This window comes from Lutra lutra, chromosome 7 (assembly GCF_902655055.1).
Source record: "Lutra lutra chromosome 7, mLutLut1.2, whole genome shotgun sequence".
Classification (NCBI taxonomy): Eukaryota; Metazoa; Chordata; class Mammalia; order Carnivora; family Mustelidae; genus Lutra; species Lutra lutra.
This window is the reverse complement of record NC_062284.1, coordinates 135,915,327-135,939,756: the sequence shown is the minus strand read 5'-3', so window position 1 is coordinate 135,939,756 and position 24,430 is coordinate 135,915,327. Positions and strand designations below refer to the sequence as shown.

General features: G+C 46.9%; 1 protein-coding gene across 3 annotated transcripts in view; it reads right to left on the bottom strand.

Annotated features, from left to right (window-relative positions):
- MAP3K9 (mitogen-activated protein kinase kinase kinase 9) overlaps positions 1-24,430 on the bottom strand; it is a 74,939-nt gene that overhangs the window by 16,911 nt on the left and 33,598 nt on the right. For all 3 annotated transcript variants that reach the window (XM_047736673.1, XM_047736674.1, XM_047736675.1), the window contains exons 3-5: positions 14,528-14,708; positions 3,949-4,097; positions 2,882-3,057 (exon numbers count right to left, since the gene is read on the bottom strand). In XM_047736673.1, the coding sequence (XP_047592629.1) occupies positions 2,882-3,057; positions 3,949-4,097; positions 14,528-14,708 (506 nt within the window). The remainder of the gene's footprint in view (positions 1-2,881; positions 3,058-3,948; positions 4,098-14,527; positions 14,709-24,430) is intronic.

Genomic DNA, 24,430 nt, shown 5'->3' with positions numbered 1-24,430 from the left:
CAGGGGAGGCTGAGGGCCCTCGAGGGCCGGTGCCTCCATACTCCAGGTCCCAGACAGGGCGCGGGTCTCCCAGGTGGCTGGTAAAGGAATCCCTGACCGCCCCAGCAGCTGGATGCCCAGGAAGGGCAGGCTCAGCCCGGCCACCTGTGGACATAGCCACGGTAGCCCTGGAGACGGGGGCTGAGGGTTCCTACGTTACTGATTAAAATTGCCTGTGACTGGAAAAACACGGGCGTTTGGATAGAAAATATTATCATGTACTTAAATTTTACAGACTTGGTTGTATTTTCATTTTTTCCCATTCTATAAAGGATGGTTTTTAAACCAAACGTGACTTAAACTGTGCCCACTATAAATGAATCAGCCTCCAGGTATCACCTAATAGTCAAATAAAAATGTATTTCCAGAGTGATTGCTCAAAAGGCAGTGAGGCGTGTCTTCTGCACCTCTGTTCAGTTGGTGAGTGACTCCACGGAGGCATGTGGTTTGCACTCTCATCTTGAAGGAAAACGCTGTGCTCTGGAAGGATCGCGGCAGCACAGCAAAGAGAAGAGAAAACATTTCCCAGTCTTTGCCAGGCGCTTGCTCTGGTACCACTGCTGTATTAGATGGGCAGAACCTGCTCTCATCTACGGGATGGTGTGGGTTGTAGCCCCTTTCTTTGAGGGAACTCAGACCCCAGTCCAGAGACAAATCCATCATTGCTATACCTGGAAACGGTAAATTGAGACAAGCTGGGAATAAGCTGACTCAGACGAGAAACCAGGACACTTACGGAATACTGGCCGACGGCACCATAAGACCCCAGCCTCTCAAACATGGTGAGTGTCCTCCTTCTTGTGAAGCACCCGTCCGGGATCAGCCTCCTCGTATGCAAATCACCTCACTGCACACAGTGACTTAAGAGGCATCTCCCCAGAGAGAAAGCTCATTATCATCCTTCACCCTCACTTGCCCCACTAGGAGTCTTACCATGGACAGGCATCAGGGCACCGTGGTTAAAAGCAAGGACTCTGGAACAAACTGCCCGAATCGTGGCCCTGGGGCGAGTTACCGCGGACCTTATAAGTACCATGGAGTTAACTGCACTGACATCACAGTTGTTTACATAAGACAATTACTATCTTATTCTGTGAGATTTTATAAGGATTCCTATAAATCGCTTTACAACAGAGCACAGCACATAGTACGTGCTCTCCGAATGCTGGCTGCTACGAGAATTGGTTTGGCTTCTCCTGATAACTACCCGTGACAAAATCCAACTTCCATTTTTCGTACTGGCGGGTACCCTAATAATTTCATCAACCGAAAGCAAGAAAACCATGAATCAAGTGATTGGACAACCTCAAGAGCCAGCAGCACGAGGTTCTTCTACTCGGAACAGCACTAGTAACAGGAGCACCTCCTCTTCTTTTTCTTTTTTCAAGATTTCATTTATTTATTCATTTGAGAGAGAGAGAACATGAGTAGGGGGACGGGGAGAGGGACAAGCAGACTCCCTGCTGAGTGGGGGGGCTCACTGTGGGGCTCCGTCCTCCTGAAACCATGACCTGAGGCAAAGTCAGATGCTTAACTGACTGAGCCACCTGGGGGGCCAGAGGAATGGCCTTTTTCAATCATTCAGTCAGTGCTGGTCCCTTCCCCCCACCCAGGGCCCAAAAAGCTGTCATGAGCTCAGTCCATTCCCCTGTGGAACACTCATTGACTTGCCAAGTAGTACCAGGTTGAGGAGTGCTATGTGGCATAAAAAGAGGTTTATCTCTTCAAATGAGCTTCAGAAATGATTTTTAAGTCATTTGTTGAGGCAAACAATGATACTGGAGAGAAGATGGCTTTGGAATCAGACGACCCAGGAGGAAGATTGTGCTTCCGCGCTTACTGGCTGTGTGCCTGCAGACAAGTCACTGACCCTCTGCCCTGGACGAGAAAGACGGTGACACCCGCCTACATGCTGGGGGGCAGGGGCCACGAGACTGCAGGATAAAAAGGATGAAAGGTTCTTCCATCATCACATCTTTCAAGGGAAAGAAGTGAGAAGCCATAAAGATGTGCATAATTTCAGCTCCTCTTATCATGTTGCTCCCCAAATGCCCCGAGTGGGCAGCGAGGAGGGAAAAAAGAAATTCACCAAGAGACACATGGCCATTGCTTGTGTCCCTGGCTGTAGCCCTTAGATCCAGCCCAGCCCGAGCAGCAGCAGCGTAAGTGCTTGCTCCCCCGCCCCTGCCCCCCGTGGACGCGGACCGCTCCTCAGACACCGGGGGCCCAGAGAGGAGCCATGTAAGAAATGGCCACCAAGACGAATGGCAGATCTCTAGTAAGCTAAGAATATCTGAGCTCCTCAGTCAGTTCAGGCTTTAGCCTTTTTCATAAAGACACACAAAACACCCTATCATTTCAGAACCATAGTATTTTCAGCCCATCTTCTGTTTCTGACTCTGACACCAAAGACAGTGGCAGGATGTGCTGATGACTGTGTTCAGTGTTGAAGCACCCCTGTCTCCAGGTAACCCCCACTCTGGAAGTCCCCTACGGAACCAAAAAAGGTTTCTAGAACCCTCTCCGATTTCCTGCTGGTGCCTGCCCAGTGGTGCTCTTCCTCTGGTTTGGACAGTGGAATAGACACTCCACATGGAGAACTTTGGGCTCATGACGCCCAGCTTGTTCCTGCCAAATCCCGGAAAGAAAGGAAACGTCTCTACCACTTCAGGACACACCTGAGACCTCCTTCTACGTAACGTCGGGAAGAAAAAGGTGCTGTTACCTCAGACTAAGCAGGAAGGTGCTTGTGTCAGAATCGGTCCAGAGGCCCCAGCGGAGAAGGCCCAGTGGGGAAGGCCCACTTGATTCAACGCGTGCCTTTTTTTCTTGTTTTATTTACCTTTTCTTTGGCCCTGAGTTGGTCAAACATCTCCTGAATCTCGTGTTTCCAGTCATCCTGCAGGCAGTGGAAGGAGTCCTTGGGCATTTCAAAGAAGCCAGACTCCTCTATGGTAGTTAGCTGGTCCAGGATATTTGTGAACGATGGTCGTGAATGAGGGTCAGGATTCCAGCAATCTGTGTGGGACACGGGAGCAGACAGAAAGCACCAATGGACAGAGACAGGAGTAAGACAGAATATTACGTGACCTTATTTACCAGGAAACTGTCTCACAATGTTCCTTCCAGAAACAGAAACACGGGGATTTCGGCAACCACACACAGGGCTGGGGAAAGCAAGCTGCCCACGCTCACGACCAGAGTGAACGTGGAAACAGATGCAGCAGTTCTGCCCCCAACCAACTCTGCCTGCCGACTTAGCATCGGAAAAGCAAGTCCAAGGGGTTTGCTGGCGCAAGGCTCACCAACCAGGACTTGCCACGCTCCTGCACAATTCCAGTCCTGACCGTGGTAACTGGACTTCCCACCAATAAAGGAGCCAGCCTTCCCCACGTCACTGGGATGATGATGAGGCAAAGATAAAAAGGAATGGACTGGGTGTTGGGATGGCTGAACGCTACGTCTTCTCAGCTCACACACTGGCTAACAGAGTGCACTTTGTCTCTCTCAGCTTCGGATTTCTCTCTCAGGGAATTACAGGGTTTGACCAGGTGACTCCTAGAGTTCTCTTCTCGGACGTTCTTCGTTTCTAGATGTAATACACTTGGAGATCTTAAAAACAGAAGCTGTCATGTCTTCTCATTTCGTATTAGATAATAAAATACTGAATTGCTGGGTAGTGGGTTTTAGTTACTAGGTGGAGTTCTGCAGTCCCTGGGGATGGACAGAGGCGCACCTGTGACATCAACACAGCAGGTGCCCACATCATCTGAAAGTGGCTCTTCCAACCACCCACGGGATTCCTCCCTGACTTGTACTTCCTCTCCTCTCTCTGTGATGGACCCGGCCGAATCGTCCAACATCTACCCAAGCGCTGCTCTAGTTTTGTTCCAATCAGCAGTCACTTACCTTCCATGAGTTTGGCAAAAGGTTCTGGGCACGTAGAAGGAATGGGAAGGGCGAGCTTGTTCATGGCAACTCCGTAAGCCACAGCTAAGCCATCGATTCCTCGGAAGGGCACCTCGCCGGTCAAGAGCTCCCAAAGCAGCACCCCGTAGCTGAGGAGAGGAAGAAGACAGAAGCCATCTCAGACTGCCACAGATGCGATCTCACCGACAGAGCTCACGAGGCCTTTCCGAGCTAGCCACACTCTCCCTGGCACGGAGGGAGACCAGCAGAGCAGATGCACTAATGCGACACAGACAGGAGACCAGGAGGCCTGCCTTCTAGAAGCAAAAGCCCTGGAGTCAGGCACACTTAGTTTCAAAGTCTTGTTCCTCAAACTCCTCATCTACAAAGTGCAAATCACAACTCCATTCTCACAAGGAGGCTGTGAGAGTCTCTGAGCCACTCGGAGGGTTTAAATCAGCACTCACCGGCCGTACTCTTCTGTCGTTACTACTGCTGACGTAATACTCTGGAAGAAGAGGCCGCATCCCAAGAATACATTTTTTTCCTATTTTAAGAAAACTTCAGCTTTCGTCACAGATACCTTTTTTCAGCTTTAGAAACGTGGAGAGCTGACCACCTACGACAAAGATTTTCCTCCTGTCACAGGATCCTTTAAATGACCCCTACGATGGATAGATTCCTGCCCCGATCAGTTAACTGAGACCGTGTGTAATTCGAAGGGGAAAGTCACACAAGGGCAGCCTACACGGGAAGAGCAGAACAGGGCGTCAGCCATGAGGACCTCAGTTTCCTCCCGACCTTTCAAATGCACATGAAGAATTTTCCTTTCAAATGTCCTGTGAGTCAGAGAATGGGGAGCACAAAGCTTAGAATAATTACTCTGTGAATTCACAATGTGAACAAGGAAAACTCATGTAGTGTTCAATCCTTCCAGAAACAGCGATTCTCCCAGGACAAGCAACCATAAGGCCACGGACAGTTTGAACAGTGGCTCTCCTTGTATTTTCAGCACAAATCTCAAATTTCGAAAAATACTCATCAGTAGTTTCCAACTAACAGAGTCATGTTATTTTATTTTACTTTACAAGATTTGACTTACTTATCTGACAGTGAGAGAGAGAGCACAAGCAGGGGGAGCAGCAGGCAGAGGGAGAGGGAGAAGCAGGCTCCTGCTGAGCAGAGAGCCCGATGTGGGGTGTGGTCCCAGGACTCTGGGATCATGACCTGAGCCGAAGGCAGATGCGTAACCGACTAAGCCACCCAGGTGCCCCAAAGTCAAGTTATTTTAAAGCAAAACATGGCTCAGTTGATGGAGCTGATGACTCTTGATGTCAGGGTCATGAGTTCCAAGTCCCACGTTGGGCACAGAGATTACTTAATTTAAAAAAAAGTAGGCCCAGTACCTATTTCATCGTGGTACTTTGGATGCAGGAGGAGCTACGACATTTATAACACCATCTTGAATCTCTACTACGAACCTGCAAGATAAATATTATAGCAATTCTGCAGATGACAAAAGCAAATTTCAGATAAGTTTAGGGTCTACACAGAGTAAGTAAGTCATGATGGACCCCGGACCAAGTCTCAGTTCCTTCTCTCTAGATCCCCAGCTACCATTTTTCTGCTTGATAAACTCTGTCTTTCAAGATCAAATTCAAATGTACCACCATGCATTCATTTCACACATCTACTAAAGATTTACTATGCATCAAGGTCAAGGCTGGGCACTGGGATGCTGGATACAGATCTTGTCCACAAAGAGGCCAGTGAGAGGAACAGAAAAAATGTCAATTAGAACACAGAGATGAGTCACAAGAGAGATACCATGAGTGCACAAAGAGCAGATGGGCTCCTGGCCAGACCCGAATGGGGGCAGGAGACAGCTGGACCTTGACTGTTAGATAAGGAAAGACAGAGATCCAGAAACAGGGGTCAGCAATGCACAGGGCATGGCTTGCCCTCAAAGAATCCCAAATGGCCTGGTCTGGCTCCTAAGAAGAGCAGCAGGCCAGTCACTGCCCCAGAAGATCCCTGCACACAGCCCGCCAGGTGGCCTGGCCAGTCTCCTTGGACAATGGCTTTCCCTCGGTGAGTCCTCCAAATACCACCACTTTCTTCACGTATCTCAACCACCAAAAAAAGCCTGATAGACAGTTGCAGGTCTTGTCTTGACGGGGAGCTGGGTTTTACTCTGAGGCCGATGGCAACCACGCTGGGCACTTGAGGAAGCCTTCCCTGACACTCGCAGGTGTTACTTAACCCTTGTGTGGGGAGCCATGTACAGCAGTTACCTGTCTGCCAGCCTATGGGCTCTTCCAGGGCAGGGACAGTAGTTTAATCTCTGCATTCAGAGGGCCGCAGACACAGCAGGCGCTCACACAGTAAAGGACTTGGGGGGTGGGTGTGGGGAAAAGCGCATGGTCGGACAGGCCCACAGGCTGCACTGCGTACCCGGGAGTCAGCCGTGGATACAGAGAACTGCGCTGTTATTCTTCCTGCCGAACCGCTACTGTGACTCGTCCAGACGGCGGTGGTGCTGGGCAGCCGCTACCGAGGGACTCAGAACCCTCAGCGCCGCGGACAAGACTCCGAGCTCACGGTGACAATCATCTCCAGCTGTCTGCTCCTGGCCTTCCTGCCAATCTCCACTCTGGGCAATTAAAACCCTAAGTCCCCCAGAACCCCTCTCCTCTATCGAGGCTAAGATGACGGGTATCGGAGCCTAACTACCTGCAAAGACAGTAGAGTATTTCAAAGATCTAAAGAGGTGTCCTCTTTCTGTCCTTGCACGGGCTCTGGGACGGTTTCCATGGAGCTGTCCCAGGCCACCTGGAAGAGGTTGAAGCCAGGGACTCCTCCCCTCTCGGTTTCAAGGACCGTAGCTCTGCTCTCACTTGGCTTCTTTGTTCTTCTGCATTTTGCTCCATGTGAAAGGCCCCACAACTAAGAGGAGCTGGTTGAACGCTGCTCAGGAAAGATTCGGACAGACTTGAGTCAATGTCTGCTTTACCACTCACAGCCTCGTGGCCCTGGGAAAGGAAGTTCCTCAGTTCTCCCCACCTGTGCAACAAAGACAGCACTTCCCACCTCACAGAATAGCGGCAAGGGATAAATAACACGACTACTACTTCTCCAGAAGCTTCTACGTACGGCTAGTGAACGCTGTATGTTTCCCCTTGGGAAGGGCCGGAAACAAGAAGGCCTCGGGTGGGATTCAGGGAAAGTCCGCAGTGTTGGCCGAGAGCCTGAGGGACACCAGCATTCAGGCAAGAAGCCTTTCTGGGAATGAGTGAACAGTAAGTCCTCCTCTGCCAATGTTCCTCTATTTCTGTAACCGAAGGTGGTAACAGAAGAGAAGCCTTGGCGTTCCTTTGGCAGGAATACAGTCCAAGCAAGGAACTAAAGAATTACACGTTGGAGGGGTCTGAGCCCCGGGGAGAGGGGGCCAGAACAAGTCCACATGATTTACCTCAGGTCTGACCTATGCTGAAGCCCTCCCAGAGTTGACAGAAGGTCAAGATGCCCTTTCAAGCCCACATCCAAGCAGCCTGGAAGTACCCGCTCAGCTGAAACTCCGCCCCAGCCCCTCCCCTTGCAGAGCTGCCAGCCCCCACAGTGCTGTCAGCGGTTTCCCAGGAGTCCTTGCAAACTCGCCCCAAACCCTGGGGAATGCACCCCGTGTCGATAATTAACCACCTCTGGGGGTATGGAAATCCTTTCCATCACATGGTGGGGTCACAGGTCAGCAAGGGGTGTTCTATGTTTTCAAAGTGAGGAAAAGCATCAGAGTGGATAGCGTCCGGCCGAAGGCACAGCAAACCCACGCCTGAGCTGGACTGGGATGAGCTTTCTTATTAACCGACCTCATCTCTAAGACACACACCCTGAAAGGAGAAGGTGTTCCTCAAACAGGCTTCTGCACTTGGTAATCAGCTGTGACCCCCACATTCCAGAAACCACACTGTTCAATAATCTTTCACACAGGGGCCCCTGGGTCATACAGTTGGTTAAGCATCTGACTCTTGATTCTGGCTCCTGAGATGGAGCCCCAAGTTGGGCTCCACGCTCAGCACGGAGTCTGCTGGAGACTCTCTCTCCCTCTCCCCTCCACTCTCTCTTTCTCTGTGTTAAATAAATAAACCAACCTTTAAAAAAATATCTTGGGCAGGGCACCTGGGTGGCTCAGTGGGTTAAGCATCTGCCTTCAGCTCAGGTCATGGGCTCAGGGTCCTGGGATCCAGCCCCACATCAGGCTCTCCACTCACTGGGAAGCCTGCTTTCCTCTCCCCGCCCCTGCCTGCCTCTCTGCCTATTTGTGATCTCTGTCTGTCAAATAAATAAATAAAATCTTTAAAAAAAAAACAATATCTTGGGCAAAGTTAGTTGAACGACCACATGAGAAAGCACTCGGTAAATTATAAAGTAACATAAAACTATTCTTGTTAACTAGACCTCATTCAGAATGATGATTTATTAATATATACATGAACATATTGACACAATAAATATTTACCGATATGGTAATATGCTCATGCTATATTGTATTCCAAAAGCAGTTTATGAAACAGAAAGATCCCATTTTAAGGGATGGGCAGATAAGATGTAAACAGAAATAAAGGTACCAAAATGTTAATAGAGGTTATCTTTAGAAGTGGGTAAAGGGTGATTTCTTTTTCCCTTTTTTTTTAATCCACATTTTCTAATTTTCTTCGATGGTGAACATACAAACATATTTTACTTCTGCAATTTTAAAAACTTAAAATGCCTCCACTTCATCCCACAGACACCAGGCAAGAAGTCATTACAGGAGACCACCAACCACTGCGCTCCCTACACAGAACAACCGAAGGGAAAGCTTTTGTCCACTACCCTTCCTGAGGCGGTCTGAGTCCAAGCAGATGAGGAAGCTCGTGAAGCTGAGGACCTTGGCTGTTATCAACATAGCCTCTGTCACAGCATGTGGAAGAGGCCCAGGGAACCACATGCTTGACAAGCACTAAGACTCAGCTGGCCTTGGGCACCTAGCAAAAGCAGAGGCTGAGAGGCCCCAGATCCCAGGGAGTTCCAGGAGGGGTGGGGGACGGATACAGGCTCAGCCTAGTACCTGGCACAAAGTTAGTATTCAACAAATGATTCCTAAATGAGTAAATGGATTAAAAGTCCATTTGGGAATGAGCTTTGTCCAACTTCCTAGGCATGCTTGGGCCCTCTCTGGGACATCCTGCTGGGCGCCAGGCATGGCAGGCCAGCCATCTGGAGGAGGCCACCCAAAGTACAGGAATAAGAGTATATGGATGGCAGCAGGGCTACAAGCACAAAGTTTAAGAACATATCTAGTTCTTTTTTTTTTTTTAAGATTTTATTTATTTATTAGACAGAGAGTGAGAGACCACAAGCAGGGGGAGCAGCAGAGGGAGAGGGAGAAGCAGACTCCCTGCTGAGCCCAGAGCCTGATGCGAGGCTCGATCCCAGGACCCTGGGATCATGACTTGAGTTGAAGGCAGATGCTTAACTGACTCAGCCACGCAGGCACCCAGAGACATGTCTAGTTCTAATAATAGCTTTGCTTCCACCACCTGGCTAAAAAGTCCCTTAAACCATCTCAGCCTCTGTCACCTCATCTGTAAAAGAGAAGTAATATCCTCTACTTTGGGGGTTCTTGTGAGATTACTAAAGAGGCACAGCATTTAGCTCGCAAGCATTTCTGTAGGTGGTAAATATCGTTTCCAGTGTATGCGTGTTGTACCTACAGCAACAGGCACAGGACTTCCTCTGCTAAAGGTACGAGATCATTTGGAGCCACTTAGGTGAGTAGGTTCAAGGAAGGTGGGATTAAAGGCCCATCTATCGGGTTCCCATACATCGCTGCTTGCAGGAAATGAGGCAGCCTGGAAGCTGAGTGTGGCAAATGGCTGACTATCCCCCACATCCATTCTCCCCTTCTTCCTTAATAAGAGTTTTAGCTGGACACACAGTTATCCTGTTTGCCTCCCTCCCTGGGAGCCAGGTGTGCCCACGTAACCAAGAGCTCGCAATGGGGTGTGTATAGAAGAGAGGTGCACCATTTCCAGGTTATCTCCAAATTAAAGCCAAGCTGCTTGCAGTGAATAAGCTCTTTCTCTGTTTCTGCAGAATACAAACGCTGAAGTAAGTCACTCACATGTAACCGGTCAGACAAGAAAATACACTGAGGGACCCAGAAAGAATCTGGGTTTCTTTTCCTTTTTTTAAGGAGCGAGAGTGAGCACAAGCAGGGGAGGGGCAAAGAGAGAGGGAGAGAGAGAATCTTAACTAGATTCCATGCTCAGTGCAGAGCCTGACAAAGGCTCGATCTCACAACCCTGACAACATGACCCGAGCCAAAACCAAGAGTCAGATGCTTAACAGACTGAGTCACCCAGGGGACTCAGGAACCTGGGTTTCTGAATGATCTCATGGGCCCAGCTAACCTACAGTCTGGACTCTTTAGAAAAAAAGACACTTCTACCTGAAATGCATCTATAGATCTCTTCGTAATAATAGGTGAGATTAATTAATATATTAACTATTCTCATCAGCCTATAGACAAGTAATGAAAGTGGTAGACTGAAGCCTATGAAGTTGCTGTTTTTATGGGTCGAAAATACTGGAATACCCCTACACAGTTCAACCTAATGAAATCTGGTCAGATACTTTAAGGAAAGAAAACTCTTTTCTTCATAATAGTTACTTCACCCTGTAATGAATGTGTGGGAAAATAAGATGTAGGATACAGAAGCTATAAAACATCACTAAAAGAAACTGGAAAAGGCCCACATAAACAGGAAAATATCCCATGTTCATGAATTGGAAGACTTACTGTTGTTAAGACGGCAATACTCCCCAAAATGATCTACAGACTTAACACAATCCCTATTAAAATCTCAGCTGCTTATTTTGGAGAAATTAACAAAATGCTCCTAAAATTCATTTGGACATACAAAGCACCCAGAACGGCCAAAATCATCTTGAAGAACAACAACAAAGTTGGAGGACTCTCTACATTATAATTTTAGAACTTACTACAAAGCTACAGTAATTAGAACAGTGGTACTGGCATAAGGATAGATACATAAACCAGTAGAGTATAACTGAGTCCAGAAAAGACCCTTACATTTATGGCAAATTACTCTTTGACAAGGGTGACAATTTAATTAGAAGAATGGCCTTTTCAACAAATGAGACTAGATACAGGAGTCCCCGCTTATCCATGGGAGATACATTTCAAAACCCTCACTGGATGCCTGAAGCGGTAGGTAGCACAGAACCCTATATATTTTTTTCCTACACATATATACATACCTATGATAAAATTTAATTTGTAAATTAAACATAGTAAGAAATGAACAATAACTACTAATAAAAGGGAATAATTATAATATACTATAATAAAAGTTATATAAATATGCTCTCTCTCTCAAAATCTTATTGTTCTATATTCACCCTTCTTCTTGTTTTGCCTTTTTTTTTCAAAGATTTTATTTACTTATTGGAGAGTGACAGAGAGAGCACAAGCAGGGTGAAGGGCAAGGGAAAAGCAGATTCCTCACTAAAGCAGGGAGCCCAGGACTCTGGGATCATGACCTGAGTCAGACACAGGCGCTTAACTGACTGAGCCACCCAGGCGCCCTCACCCTTCTTCTTGTGGTGATATGAGATGATAAAAAGCTGACGTGATTGGAGCGCCTGGGTGGCTCAGTGGGTTAAGCCGCTGCCTTCGGCTCAGGTCATGATCCCAGGTCCTGGGTTCGAGCCCCACATCGGGCTTTCTGCTCAGCAGGGAGCCTGCTTCCTCCTCTCTCTCTGCCTGCCTCTCTGCTTACTTGTGATTTCTCTCTGTCAAATAAATAAATAAAATCTTTAAAAAAAAAAAAAAGCTGACGTGATTAAGATGAAGTGAGGTGAATGACGTAGGCATTGTGATACAGTGTTAGGTATTCTTATGACAGATCTGACCTTCCAGACCACAGGTGACCATGGGTAAATGAAACCATAAAAAAGCAAAATCACTGATAAGGAGGGACTACTGTAGTCACAGGCAAAAGAATGAAGTTAAATCCCTTACCTCACACCACATACAAAAATTAACTCAAAATAGAACAGAGACCTAAATGTAAAAGCTAAGTTTTATAACTCTTAGAAGATAACATAGGTACAAATATTCATAACCTTGGGCATGGTTTTTTAAATATGACACAAAGAGCACAAGCAACCAGAAGAAAAAGCAGATAGATCGGACCTCATCAAAATTTAAAATGTTGGCATTTCAAAGAACACCATCAAGAAAGCGAAAAGAAAGAGACCCACAGAAAGGGAGAAAATATTTGCAATGTATCTGATAAGAGACATGTTAAGGATATATAAAGAACTCTTTCAACTTAAAAATAAGAAGACAAAATAGCCCAATTTTAAAATCGGTAAAGGATGTCAATAGACCTTTACCAAGAAGATATACAAATGGCCAACAAGCCATGAAAAGATGTTCAACATCAGTAGTCATTAGGGAAATAAAACTAAAACTACAATGAGATACCACTTCATATGTAACAGCAAAGAGGTAATTAAAAAGACATACAATAAGTGTTGAGAGGATGCAGAGAAATTGGAATCCTTCTACATTGCTAATGAAAATGGAAAATGATATAGCTGTGGTAAAAAATAGTTTGGTGGTTCCTCAAAAAGTTAAACACAGAGTTACCATATGGCTTGGCAAATTCTCTCCTAGGTATACACTCCAGGGAAATGAAAATGTGTTGACACAAAAGCTTGTACAAAAAATGTCCACAACAGCCTTATTCATAATTGCCAAAACATGGAAACACTTCCAAAGTCCAACAACTTATGAACGGATAAATGAATTTCCACACAATGGAATATTATTCCACTACAAACAGGAACAAAGTTCTGACTCATGCTATAACATGGCTGAACCTTGAAAACGTGATTTAAAAAAGCCAGTCACAAAGACCAGATGTTGTATGATTCCATGTATATGAAATGTCTATAATAGGCAAACCCATGGAGAAAGAAAGTAAATTAGTGGTTGCTGGGGGTAGGGGGAGGCAGGATTCAGGAATGATTACTAATAGGCACTGGGTTTCTGATAAAAATATTGCGGAAACAGGAGGCAGTTGTAGTGGTTGGAATGGCAGCCCTAAAATGTAGGTCCATGTCCTAATATCCAGAATCCTTATGTGGAACAGAATCTCCCCTAAAGTCTCTGGAGGGAGTGGAGCCCTGCTCATACTGATTTCAGACTTCTGGCCTCCAGACTACACATGTCTATGGTTTAAAGCCACCAGGTCTGTGGTAATGTGTTACAGTGGCCCTAGCAATTAGACAATGGTCATTGGAACAAATTTGGTAAATTTACTAAAAAGCATTGACTTACACATTTTCAAGGGTGAACTCTGTCATATGTGTATACAATCTCAATAAAGCTGTTATTTAAAATACACATACTCAGGGCGCCTGGGGGGCTCAGTCAGTTAAACATCCGACTCTCAATTTTGGCTCAGGCCACGATCTCAGGGTCGTGAGACTGAGCCCCGTATCAGGCTCCGTGCTCAGCGCAAAGTCTGCTTGGGATTCTCTCCCCCTTCCCCTCCCTCCCCTTCTGCTCCCTTCTTGTGCATGCTTTCTCTCTCTCTCTCTCTCTCTCAGATAAATAAAATCTTAAAAGAAATAATACACATATTCATCATACACACACACAAGCTCACTTTATAACTCATCGGGAAGAAACAAATTCATGGACTAAGTACAATGGTCACCTATAGTCCTTCCTTTAGGTATATCGTGCTGATGCTACTGTCTCAGAGCCATGAAGACGCATGCTCTGTAGAAGCTCATCTTCCCATCAGCAAGGACAAGATCTATATATAAAATATTTATTTGTTTGTTTGTTTGTTTATATTTGAGGACAAGATTTTTTTTGACCCATGTGTCCTTATGACCTATTGGCTGATATTTACTGAGGGGGGGGCGGGGATTGGTCTAATCTGTAAGTCTGCAGTTCTGGGTAATTGCTTGAGACCCATCTTCTCCCATTTCTGTATCACTGTTCAACCGAGAGAGCCCCGACTAAAAGGTTAACCAGACAACTAGAAATTCCCAACCCACCAAAATAAAAGAGATCGCACAAAGAATACGCATTAGCAGAAGAGCTTACAGTGGGGACAGGTCCAGCAGTACACAGCCACAGGTGCTAAGGCAGCCAGGATGACCCTGGGGAAGGTTCCCAGGAATGAGCAGGTGCACTCACCACCCTACCATCAGAGATGGGCGTGCACACTGACCCTGAGATCTACTGGTCTTTCCTACAGAGCAATCACCAAGAGGTGGTACCTGCCACAGCACTAAAGGGACTTTGGGTAGGTGAAGGCATTAGAAACGGTCCCATGGCAACCTGTGAATTCCTGGAGATTGCTCTGAAGGGGTCACTTAGACCTATTTGGGGTGCCTGGGAGTCTACGCATCCTCAGTTCTCCAAGTCCTAAAACGTGTGTGCACCCAAAGTAAACCTGGGGAGCACGGACCCTGAGCCTCTGGATCTTACCTCCACACGTCACTGCCTTTGGAAAACATGGAGGCACGAATGACTTCGGGTGCCATCCAAGCATACGTCCCCGCTGCGCTCATCTTTGTGGTTCGGTGCCACTCTCGGGCCAGGCCGAAGTCAGTGATCTTCAGAATCTTGTTGCTCAGGTCTCCATTCTCCACCTTCTGGAGGATCAATACTGGGTGAGAAAAAGACATGGAAGAAACCAGAAAGTCTGCATCAATCACAGGAAAACCAGCAAATACAGAGCCCTCCTGCCAGACTCTTGTCCTCTCCTCCAGGCTCCCTGGGCAGCTACCCTAGTGTGATGGTATGAACCACCGGTTTTGGTAAGACGCCCCTACGATGCATCCATTTTTGTGCCAAGTCTTTCATAGGCATTATCTTTAGCTCACAACAACCTTATGAGGTAGGTACCATTGCCATATCCTTTCCACAAGATGAGGAAACTGAGATACCAACTAATAAGCCAGGACCGAAACGCAGGCAGTCGGACACAAAAGCCCTTTTTTACCCTCACGGCGTACAGCCCATTCACACCCTATGGAAGGAGCCACGAGGTCACAGCCGACCCTTCCGAGGAGAGCCTTGGGCTTCCCGTCTGCCCGGGCATCCCGGGCCATAACCACTCTCAGACTATAAGGAATGGCGGTGCATGGTGGATTTCCAAGGTTTCAGACTGTGTCTGGGCAGTTTCCATGAACCTCTATAAGTTACTTTACTTAAGCCTGTAAGAAAACATGTCTTGGGGCACGGAGGCTTCCCCTTGACCTGGGAACTCACCCGCAGGCACTGAGAACTGGCTGACAAGTTACAGAAGTCAAAGGGCACACACATGTTTACACCCACAAAGCTTTCTGCAGATATGACCCAGGAAGAAAGAACTAATGTGCCCAACCAGTTACACTCTGGGCCTGTCCCACCGGCTTCTAACACCAAAGCACCCCTGTGTGGAGCCATCTTGGCTCTCCTAGGATGGTAGCTGAGGCGGCCACCTCCAGGGGGTTCCAGGGATATGTGTCCCCTTGCAGGGGCCAATCTTCCTAAAAAGAGCAAAAGCGCTAATTGACTAAAGTCCTGGAAGCTAAGCCAAGGAACTCTGAGAGGGCAGTGGCCGCGTGGAAGCCAGAACTCCATGTCCACAAGCAGGATGGTTCTGAAGGCGCCCCGTGAGCACAGCCACCTGTGGGCCAGACGCTGAACAGCCCAGAATTCAGAGCTCTCTACGCAGGATTTCAGAGAAGGAAGGAGCCTCTCCCCAGCCCTCCTATTCAAGTCCAAGTGGAGAGGGTGGGGAAAGGAATCCATCGAAGAGAGAATAACAACTAAAAAAAGGTTGACTCAGTTCCTCCAGCCATTCTGTCTAGGTAAACAATGAAAACAGGAGTTCTGAGCCCTACTTGGGCAGGGTTACCCTTCCTGGGTTGGTTTTCTACAGACTCCCACTGAGGGGCTCTTAAGAAGGCTCTACCTCTACCTCTCTGAGAGGTCTTTGCAATTTAAGATTCTCTGACAGCTCAAACTCTTTCGCTATCTAAAGAAAGGGTCCGTGATGGTAGTACTCACTCTGGGTACCAAGGAGGGGCTCGGAGGTGACTTTGAGGGCAAGGACCTTAGGCAGGTCCCTCCCGTCAGCCACACGCTGTACTTTTCTCTTCCTGCCCCCAGCCTGTAAACGTCCACTGAACTGTTACGTATTGGAAGGATGTGGGCCACAGATCTCTGTGTCCTACGTGCTTCTCAGAAAACCAGCTGTGGAGAGGGATGACGAGGAGCTATAGTGCTGGAAACACAGAGAAAACCGTGCCAGCCCCTCCCTAGGTCTAATGGACTCAGTGTCCTCCCTCCACACCCTCTCTCTGACTCCCCGGACACACTCCTCCCCACTCTGAGCTGAATGGATCCACACCTCTAAAGGCTTGGACAGATTTTTTTAAAAAATATTTTCTCCATCTCAACAAATAACAAAACTCTTTCCAGATTCTTCTGTGCCCCTCTCCCCATCTCTGCCAGCAGAGATAACAGACAAATATGCACTCAAACTGCTGGGCCAGTGGCACTAACGAAACTCACCATTCCCTGTACGAGGCAGCCCCCAGCCACGGACCATTTCTAAGCTGCCCTGAAACCAAAGATTCAGAGTGAGCCCATCCGCTTACCCAGCCAGTGGGGTCTGGTCTTGTAACAGCTGCCCCCGCCAACTCTAGGTGCTGGGACGGGGTGAGTGGGAGGAGGGTAACAGTTTCCTGGTACATATGGAACCTGCTAAGCTTCACAGATTCTAGGCTGGGAGCAAAGACGTCTAGGTTCTGCTACAGGAAGTGGATTTTTAGACGGTGAATGGCGTGAAGAGGATGTCGTCTGGCTTAAGAGGGACGGCAGGATGGAGATGGGGCCAGAATCAGCCCAGGAAAGATCTGCCAGAATACGGATGCCTTAGGCAGTGTAGGTCCCGCCCAGTTCCACCGAGTCCCCACCAGTCTCTGCTGCCTTAAATCCAGCGACTTCAAACAGGTTTCCCCACATGCTGGACCCCCAACGGCATTGGAGTTAGAAATCCCTGGTCTTCGGGCTCTGACCTCAACAAAGGGGAGAGGCTGTAGTCAGAAGCCAGCTAGTAATTCTGGCTCTGTCTCTTGATTTCTATCTAGTCCCAAAACATTTTTCATCACCCGCCAAAGGAAATCCATACTGGCAGCCATCATTCCCCATTCTCTCCTCTCCCCAGCCCCCAGCAGCCACCAATGTGCTCCCTATCTCTATGGATTTACCTATTGTGGCTATTTTATACAAATGGACAGGTGACAGGTGACACATCTGGTAATTTCACGTAGCATAATGTTCTCCAGGTTCCTCTGTATTATAGCTTGCAGCCACACGGCACGCCTTTCCATGGTTGAGTAATATTCCTTCATATGCATATACCACAATTTGTTTATCCATCTGTCCACGACAGACATTTGAGCTGTTTCCGCCTTTTGCTTACTGTGAGGAAGTGCCGCTATGCACACATAGGTCTGACTATTTGTTTCCGGACCTGTTCTCCGTCCTTGGGGATATGCACCGAGGAGCGGAATCACTATGTTGTGATGGTAATTCCATGTTTGCTGCTTCCCACAGCAGCTGCCCCATTTTACATCCCCACCAGCAGTGGGTGAGGGTTCCAATTTCTCCACATCCTCAACACACTTATTTTCCCTTTTATTTACTTAAAAAAAAAAAAAAATTACAGCCATCCTAGAGGATGTGGAGTGGTATCTCACTGGGGTTTTTTGACTTGCATTTCCCTACTGACCAATGATGCTGGGCATATATCCATGTGCTTGTTTGCCATTTGTGTATCTCTTTTTAAGAAATGGCTTTTTGCTCTTAATCTCAGGAGACAAACTGAGGGTTGCTGGGGGTGGGGATGGGATGGAGTGGCTAGATTATGGACATTGGGGAGGGTATGCGCTATGGTGGTCGCTGTGCATTGTGTAAGACTGATGAATCACACACCTGTACCCCTGAAACAACATTATATGTTATCTTAAAAATGCAGGAAAAAAAAATGCAGGAAAAAAAGAGAAACCTCTTTTTGTTTTGAGTTATAAGACTTCTTTCTATGGGGTGCCTGGGTGGCTCAGTGGGGTAAGCCTCAGCCTTCGGCTCAGGTCGTGGTCTCGGGGTCCTGGTATCAACCCCTGCATCAGGCTCTCTGCTTGGCGGGGAGCCTGCTTCCCTCTCTCTCTCTGCCTGCCTCTCTGCCTACTTGTGACCTCTCTCTCTCTCTCTCTGTCAAATAAATAAATAAATAATTTTTAAAAAGACTTCTTTCTATAGATTCCATGCACTAAACCCTTACCAAATAGATGACTTGCAGATATTTTCCCCCTTTCTGTAGGCTGTCTTTTCACCTACGTGACAATGTCCTTGGATGCACAAAAGCTTTTAACTTAGATGAAGTCCACTTTATCTGTTTTTTATTTTGTTGGTCATGCTTTTGATGAAATATCAAGGATTCCATTGCCAAATCCAAGTTCATGAAAATCTGCCTCTATGTTTTCTTTTACTAGTTTTACGGGTTCAGCTCTTATAACGAGGTCACTGATCCATTCTTAGTTCATTTTTGTGTATCACAAGAGGGTGTTCAACCTCATTGGTTGGCATATGACTATCCAATTGTTCCATTTGTTAAAGAAAAAGGCTTTACTTTTAAAAACAGAATGGAGTAGTTCCCTCCCAGTACACTTTCCCTGGGGAAAGGAAAGTTAGTTATAATCACAGCAGCTTATCTTCCGTACCCTTGAAGTTAGACCCTTCTGAACTTCTACCACCCACAAATAGCCACAGCAAGAACAAATTACTGTGCTTTACTTAGAAAATTTAAGAATGCTTTATCAAAATCTAATGACGTCCGTCCAAGTATTCTGTAAAGCTCACCTCTCACAGGTAGGGCAGCGGAACAAATGCTGAAAACAAGTCCAACCTAAGTCAATGTGGGGGTTTGGGGGCTGGCCAGGTAGGAGGGCTCAGAGAGGAAAAGGTGAATCTGAACTAAAAGTCTTACTGACTAACCCGACGGAGAGGTTGGATGGACAAGGGGGAGGTTCCCAGCCTTTCAGATGTGGGTGACAAGTAGAATGGTGGCACCCTTGATTGAAGTTGAAAGGCAATGCCCTTTGAGGAAGCCAAGTTCAATTTGGGATGATGTAATGGGTCTAGGGCGACGGTAACAAGAGTCAGTATGGATCAGAAAAAAGCCCAAAAAGCAGATAATTTAAATCCCAGCCTTGACACTCTACATGTGACCCTGGACAAGTTTCATAAACTCTGCACTTCTACTCTTACTTCTATAAAACGGGGATAAAGATTAGAGGTAACGTAGTAACAAAGCACCTAGCAGAGGGCCTGACACCCTAACAGGGACTCAGGACACCACAGCTATTAGTGTTACTCTGATGATTCAGTGTCTCGTGCATAAGTGCAAGCCAGGGGACTCAGCATCCAAGGTACTGAAGACACTGGTAGGAAACCTGGGAGTCGCTGACAAATACTAACCCAACAATAATGTTTTGCTGTAGAAATAAATGGAATGGTTGATAAATTAATAACGCTAGCTACCCATTATTGATCCCTTGCTATGTCGTGGAACGATGCTCTTTGCATACAATGCCTTAGTTGAGCCTTAAACCAACTCTGTGAAGTAGGTACAAATATGTTCCCAATTTTACCCATGCTGAAACAGACACAGAATGGTTAAGTCAGTTGCCCGCGGTAGAGAGGAATGGAGACGGGCTCCAAAGCCAGACCTCTCTTCATGTGCTGTGCCACCCAGAGGACAGAAAGGAATCCTAGTGCCTTTCAGGCTTATTTCAATTCCTGCCAGATGCCTAGACTAGTCTTTACCGCACTCCCTTTTTCTGAATTATTCCTTCAGCACCCAAAACCACTATCACACAATTTAACACTATACGCTTCTTTTAAATCATTCCCAAGGGTTGCAGGCAGGTGTGTCCCATCATCTCCTCCGGAAGGTGATGGACAGGACTCCTTGTGGGCAAAAACCCCATTCTCTGTCTTCTGGAATCCATACTATTCTCCCTCCGGGTACCAGCACAGAACCAGACTCTATGAAAGAAGTGATCCCTCGCTCGTCACTTATCTCACTAAATAAGTAGCTCGTGCCTTCCTCAGACTACCATCCCACGGATGCCCGGGACAGGGGGGAAGTGGGCATCCCCCCGGTGCCATCCATCCCTGAGGCATGAAGGGGAGCCAGCGCGCACCAGGCAAGAAAATGAGACTGGAGAGAGAGGAACACCACAGCCAGGGTTCACTGGTGCCTAACACATCTAGCTGTCAACAGGTCGGGTGGGGGAAGGCAGGAAAGAGAAGCGAGTGATTCTGCCCTTAAGGGCCTTCCATACATACTACATGGAAAGATACAAGACAAAACTGAATATTAGGTGAAGACAAAGTGTACATCAACAGGGGCCTACGTTTTGCTACAATCAGGAAGATAGGCAGTTTTCCAAACCTCCATAACCCATGGACATAATTCACGATTATTTCCAGATCAGGAACCAACTATACACCACTTACTTAGTATTTTTCTTTACACTGACTTTTTAAAAATTACTAAAAGAAATTTTGTATTATTATAAATGAAAAACACAAATATTCTAGTATCAGTTAACCTGTACAAATAAAATGAAAACAAAAATAACCATAGATCCTGTCACGGGTCAAACCCTAGGCCTAGGGCCTTCTGTCTGTTAGAAAGAAACATTTAGAAATGTTGAAAGGAGGGGCGCCTGAGTGGCTCAGTGGGTTAAGCCGCTGCCTTCGGCTCAGGTCATGATCTCAGAGTCCTGGGATCGAGCCCTGCATCGGGCTCTCTGCTCAGCAGGGAGCCTGCTTCCTCCTCTCTCTGCCTGCCTCTCTGCCTGCTTGTGATCTGTCAAATAAATAAAATCTTAAAAAAAAAAAAAAGAAATGTTGAAAGGAATAAAGGAAAACTGGGACAAAATGAATGTTGAAGCCGCATGAATATAGAGAGAGGAGTGACTTTTCTATGGGATTCAGTGGCATTTCATACAGACCATCTAAAAGGCCAGATCCTGTTAGGTTATTAGAGGCAGAAATAATTCAGGTGGGGATGGCCACAGAGGGCTCGGTGTCTGACCTAATACCATTTAGCTGGAGGCCAGGCCCTCAAAACTTGGCATAACTGAAGAGACACTCCCATATGTCATAATGGTAAATTTAGCTTTCGTTGATGATTTATCATTTTGAGATTTCTTATTTATTATTCATCTCCATTAGCACAAGGGGCTCTGATCTGCTAAATGGTCATCTTGGCGCCAGGACTCCCGTCCCCAGACCTTCATTTAGTTTGAATGAGTCAGTACCATCTCTCCCAGATTGGGCAACTGGTCTACCTCTTGAGGGTTGTGCTCTGCTTGGTTTTGTCTCTTCCCCTCCCCCAACTTATTGTCCAATGTATATACACATAGAAGAGTGTGTGTATGGTTTAAAGAAAAGGAGATGAAAACTCCTGTACCCCATCCAGTCCCTTAGAAGCTCCCTGTGTCCCTCCCTCATCACATCCCTTTCCCGTCTTCTGTCATTCATTCCTTTCCTTCTTTTTATAATTTTACCACCTATGTATACATTCTTTTTTTTTTTTTAATATTTTATTTATTTATTTGACAGAGAGGGATCACAAGTAGGCAGAGAGGCAGGCAGGGGGGGAGGGGAAGCAGGCTCCCTGCTGAGCAGAAAGCCCAATGTGGGGCTCAATCCCAGGACCCTGGGATCATGACCTGAGCTGAAAGCAGAGGCTTTAACCCACTGAGCCACCCAGGCGCCCCCTTATGTATACATTCTTAAATAAGATACTGTTTAGTTCGGAAAGAGTGAGGGGCAGGTACATATGGAGTTGGGCATACTAGTTTTCTGGGGCTGCCACAACATGACTACCACAAACGTGGTGGCTTACAACAGAAACTTATTCTCTCTCTGTTCTGGAGACTAGACTTCTAGTCCAAAGTCAAGGTGTGGCCAGGGCTCTGCTCCCTTCAAAGGCTCTTGGGAAGGAAGAATCCTTCCCTGCCTCCTCTAGCTGCTAGTGGCTGCCAGCAATTCTTGGTGCTCCTTGGTTCAAGGCAGCATTAACTCCAACGTCTTCATCTGGCTATGTGCCCTGTGTATGTCTGTCTTTATGTCTTCGCATGGCCTTCCCATCTCTGTGTGTTCGTATCAAAATTTCCCTCTTCTTATCCAGAAACCAGTCTCTGGATTGGAGCCAGTCTTCATCTAACGCAGCCTCGTCCTGACTTGATGATATCTATGAAGACTCAGTTTCCAAATAAGGTCACATACACAGGCGTGAGCGCCTCCGTATTTCCTTGCTCTGAATTCACCTTGGCCTACCTCCGGTTCCTGGGTTGGGCAAAGCAAACACTTGTCTATCCAGTGAGCGGGGCAAGGAGCTTCATCAGCACATGAGCAAGACAGCCAAGTGCAGATAAGAATCTGGACCAGGCTCCCCCAGGCAGTGAGTCCTCAGGTTAAATCAATGGAACACCACCAGCAGCTGAGTTGGCCATGACAGCCCTGAGTCATACTGCCGGATGTCAACTGCCCAACCTCTAGGTCTGGTGCTCAGCCATGCTCCTGGAGTCCCCCCTTCCCAATTCGTGGGGCTTTTCCCATATTCCTCTCCTGTGTTAGTCCCTGTGTCCCGCACCCCACTTTTTCTCTTTGCTGGCTTCTTCTCTTGCTTTGGTGGTGTGCATTCTCTAGTAGCTCCTTAGAAAAGAATGCATGGAAGGTTCTTTTTTGTTGTTGTTGGAAAATGTCTCTTTTCCATCCCTATACTTGGTATAAAAATGATTAGAGATTTACCTTCACAATTCCGAAGACATTATGCATCATTTTCTCGCTTTCAACACTGCTGTTAAAAAGTCTCAAGCCATTTTGCTTCCTGATACTCTGTACGTGATGTGTCTTTTTCCTTTGGGAAATTTCTACTCTCTTCTTAGTCCCCTGTGGTCTGAAATCTTAGAGGAATGTGGCTTGAGGTGAGAACTTAGTGAGTACTTTGAAATCTACATAATCACGTCTTTCACTTACAGAGAATTTTCTTGAAGTATTTTACTGTTAATTTCCTCACCTATATTTCTGTTGTCTCTCTCTAGAATCCATTATTCAGATAATGGGCTTTCTAGACTGGTCCTTCAATTTCCTGATCTTTTCTCCTCTATTTTTCCCATCTTTTTATCTTTTTACCTCTTCTCACAGAGATATCATCACTTTACCTTCGAACACTTCTATTGGGTTTTTCATTTTCCTATCATGGTTTTAATTACTCTTTTTCCTTCTCCGAATTTTTTCTTTTTGGGGGGAGTGACACTAATGTATTTGTGTAACAGCTGTTTTTGTAACATGGGCACAGTCTTTTCTTCTACCTAAGTGTATCACTGATGGTTCTTTTTTACTTTGTTTTCTCCCGGCGCAGTTTGCTTTAGCTGCTTTTCCTGTTTGTGCTCTGGCCTCTAATGCGATTTTGCTCAGGGTCCCAGCAATCCTTGGTTGTCTGCTCACGACTGAGAGCCAAATTGTGCTTTGGTTTTTAAAAGGAGTCCTTATAGTTTAAAGTACCTACTGAAATATTTACCAAAAATATGAAATGATTCATATTTCATTGGAATTTTCCTTCACACATTCCCTTCAAAATAATCAAGGCTGGGGAATGAGTGAAATGACAGAAGAAAGAAGATTTCCCACGAGTTGGCCAGTGTCGACATTGGTGAGTACACGGGCGCTCGTTAGGATTCTCCTACCTTGTGACTCTTCCATGGTAAGTAGGCAGGGTGAGGCGTGAGGGACCCAAAGCAGACTAGAACCTCCCAGTGCACAGGAGGAGTCTGCCAACCTTGAGCTTGACGGTGGGGAGATCTGGGCCCACCTAGGCCGGAATATCTCCAAACAGCTAGGGAAAGCAACTCCTGGACACCAGGGTGCTGGGAAGCCCGTCACGAGGAGGGCCGAGGTGATCTCGGAATGCAGGCATCAGCCCGGAGACACTCACTTCATCCCTCCTTTTCTTATAAAGCACCTATACCCTCCACTGTGCCCGGACCCCACCCAGAAATGGTTTATCCCCCCAACCCCAAAAGGAGAGGCGGTCAAGCGGCATGGACTGGAGAAGACAAGCCCACAGGACTGCAGGGCATGCCGAACCACTGCTGCCCAGTCTTGGTTACTCGGGGACCCTGCCTCGCCCCAGCTGCCTCCTGCTGCCATGTGCTGGGCTTTTCAGGCATCTGTGATCATAAACTGACTGACGGGTTCTTTGCTTTCCTCAGAGTCAGCTTGAAATGATCTTCCTCAATTTCCTAGGTCGGCTAGTTA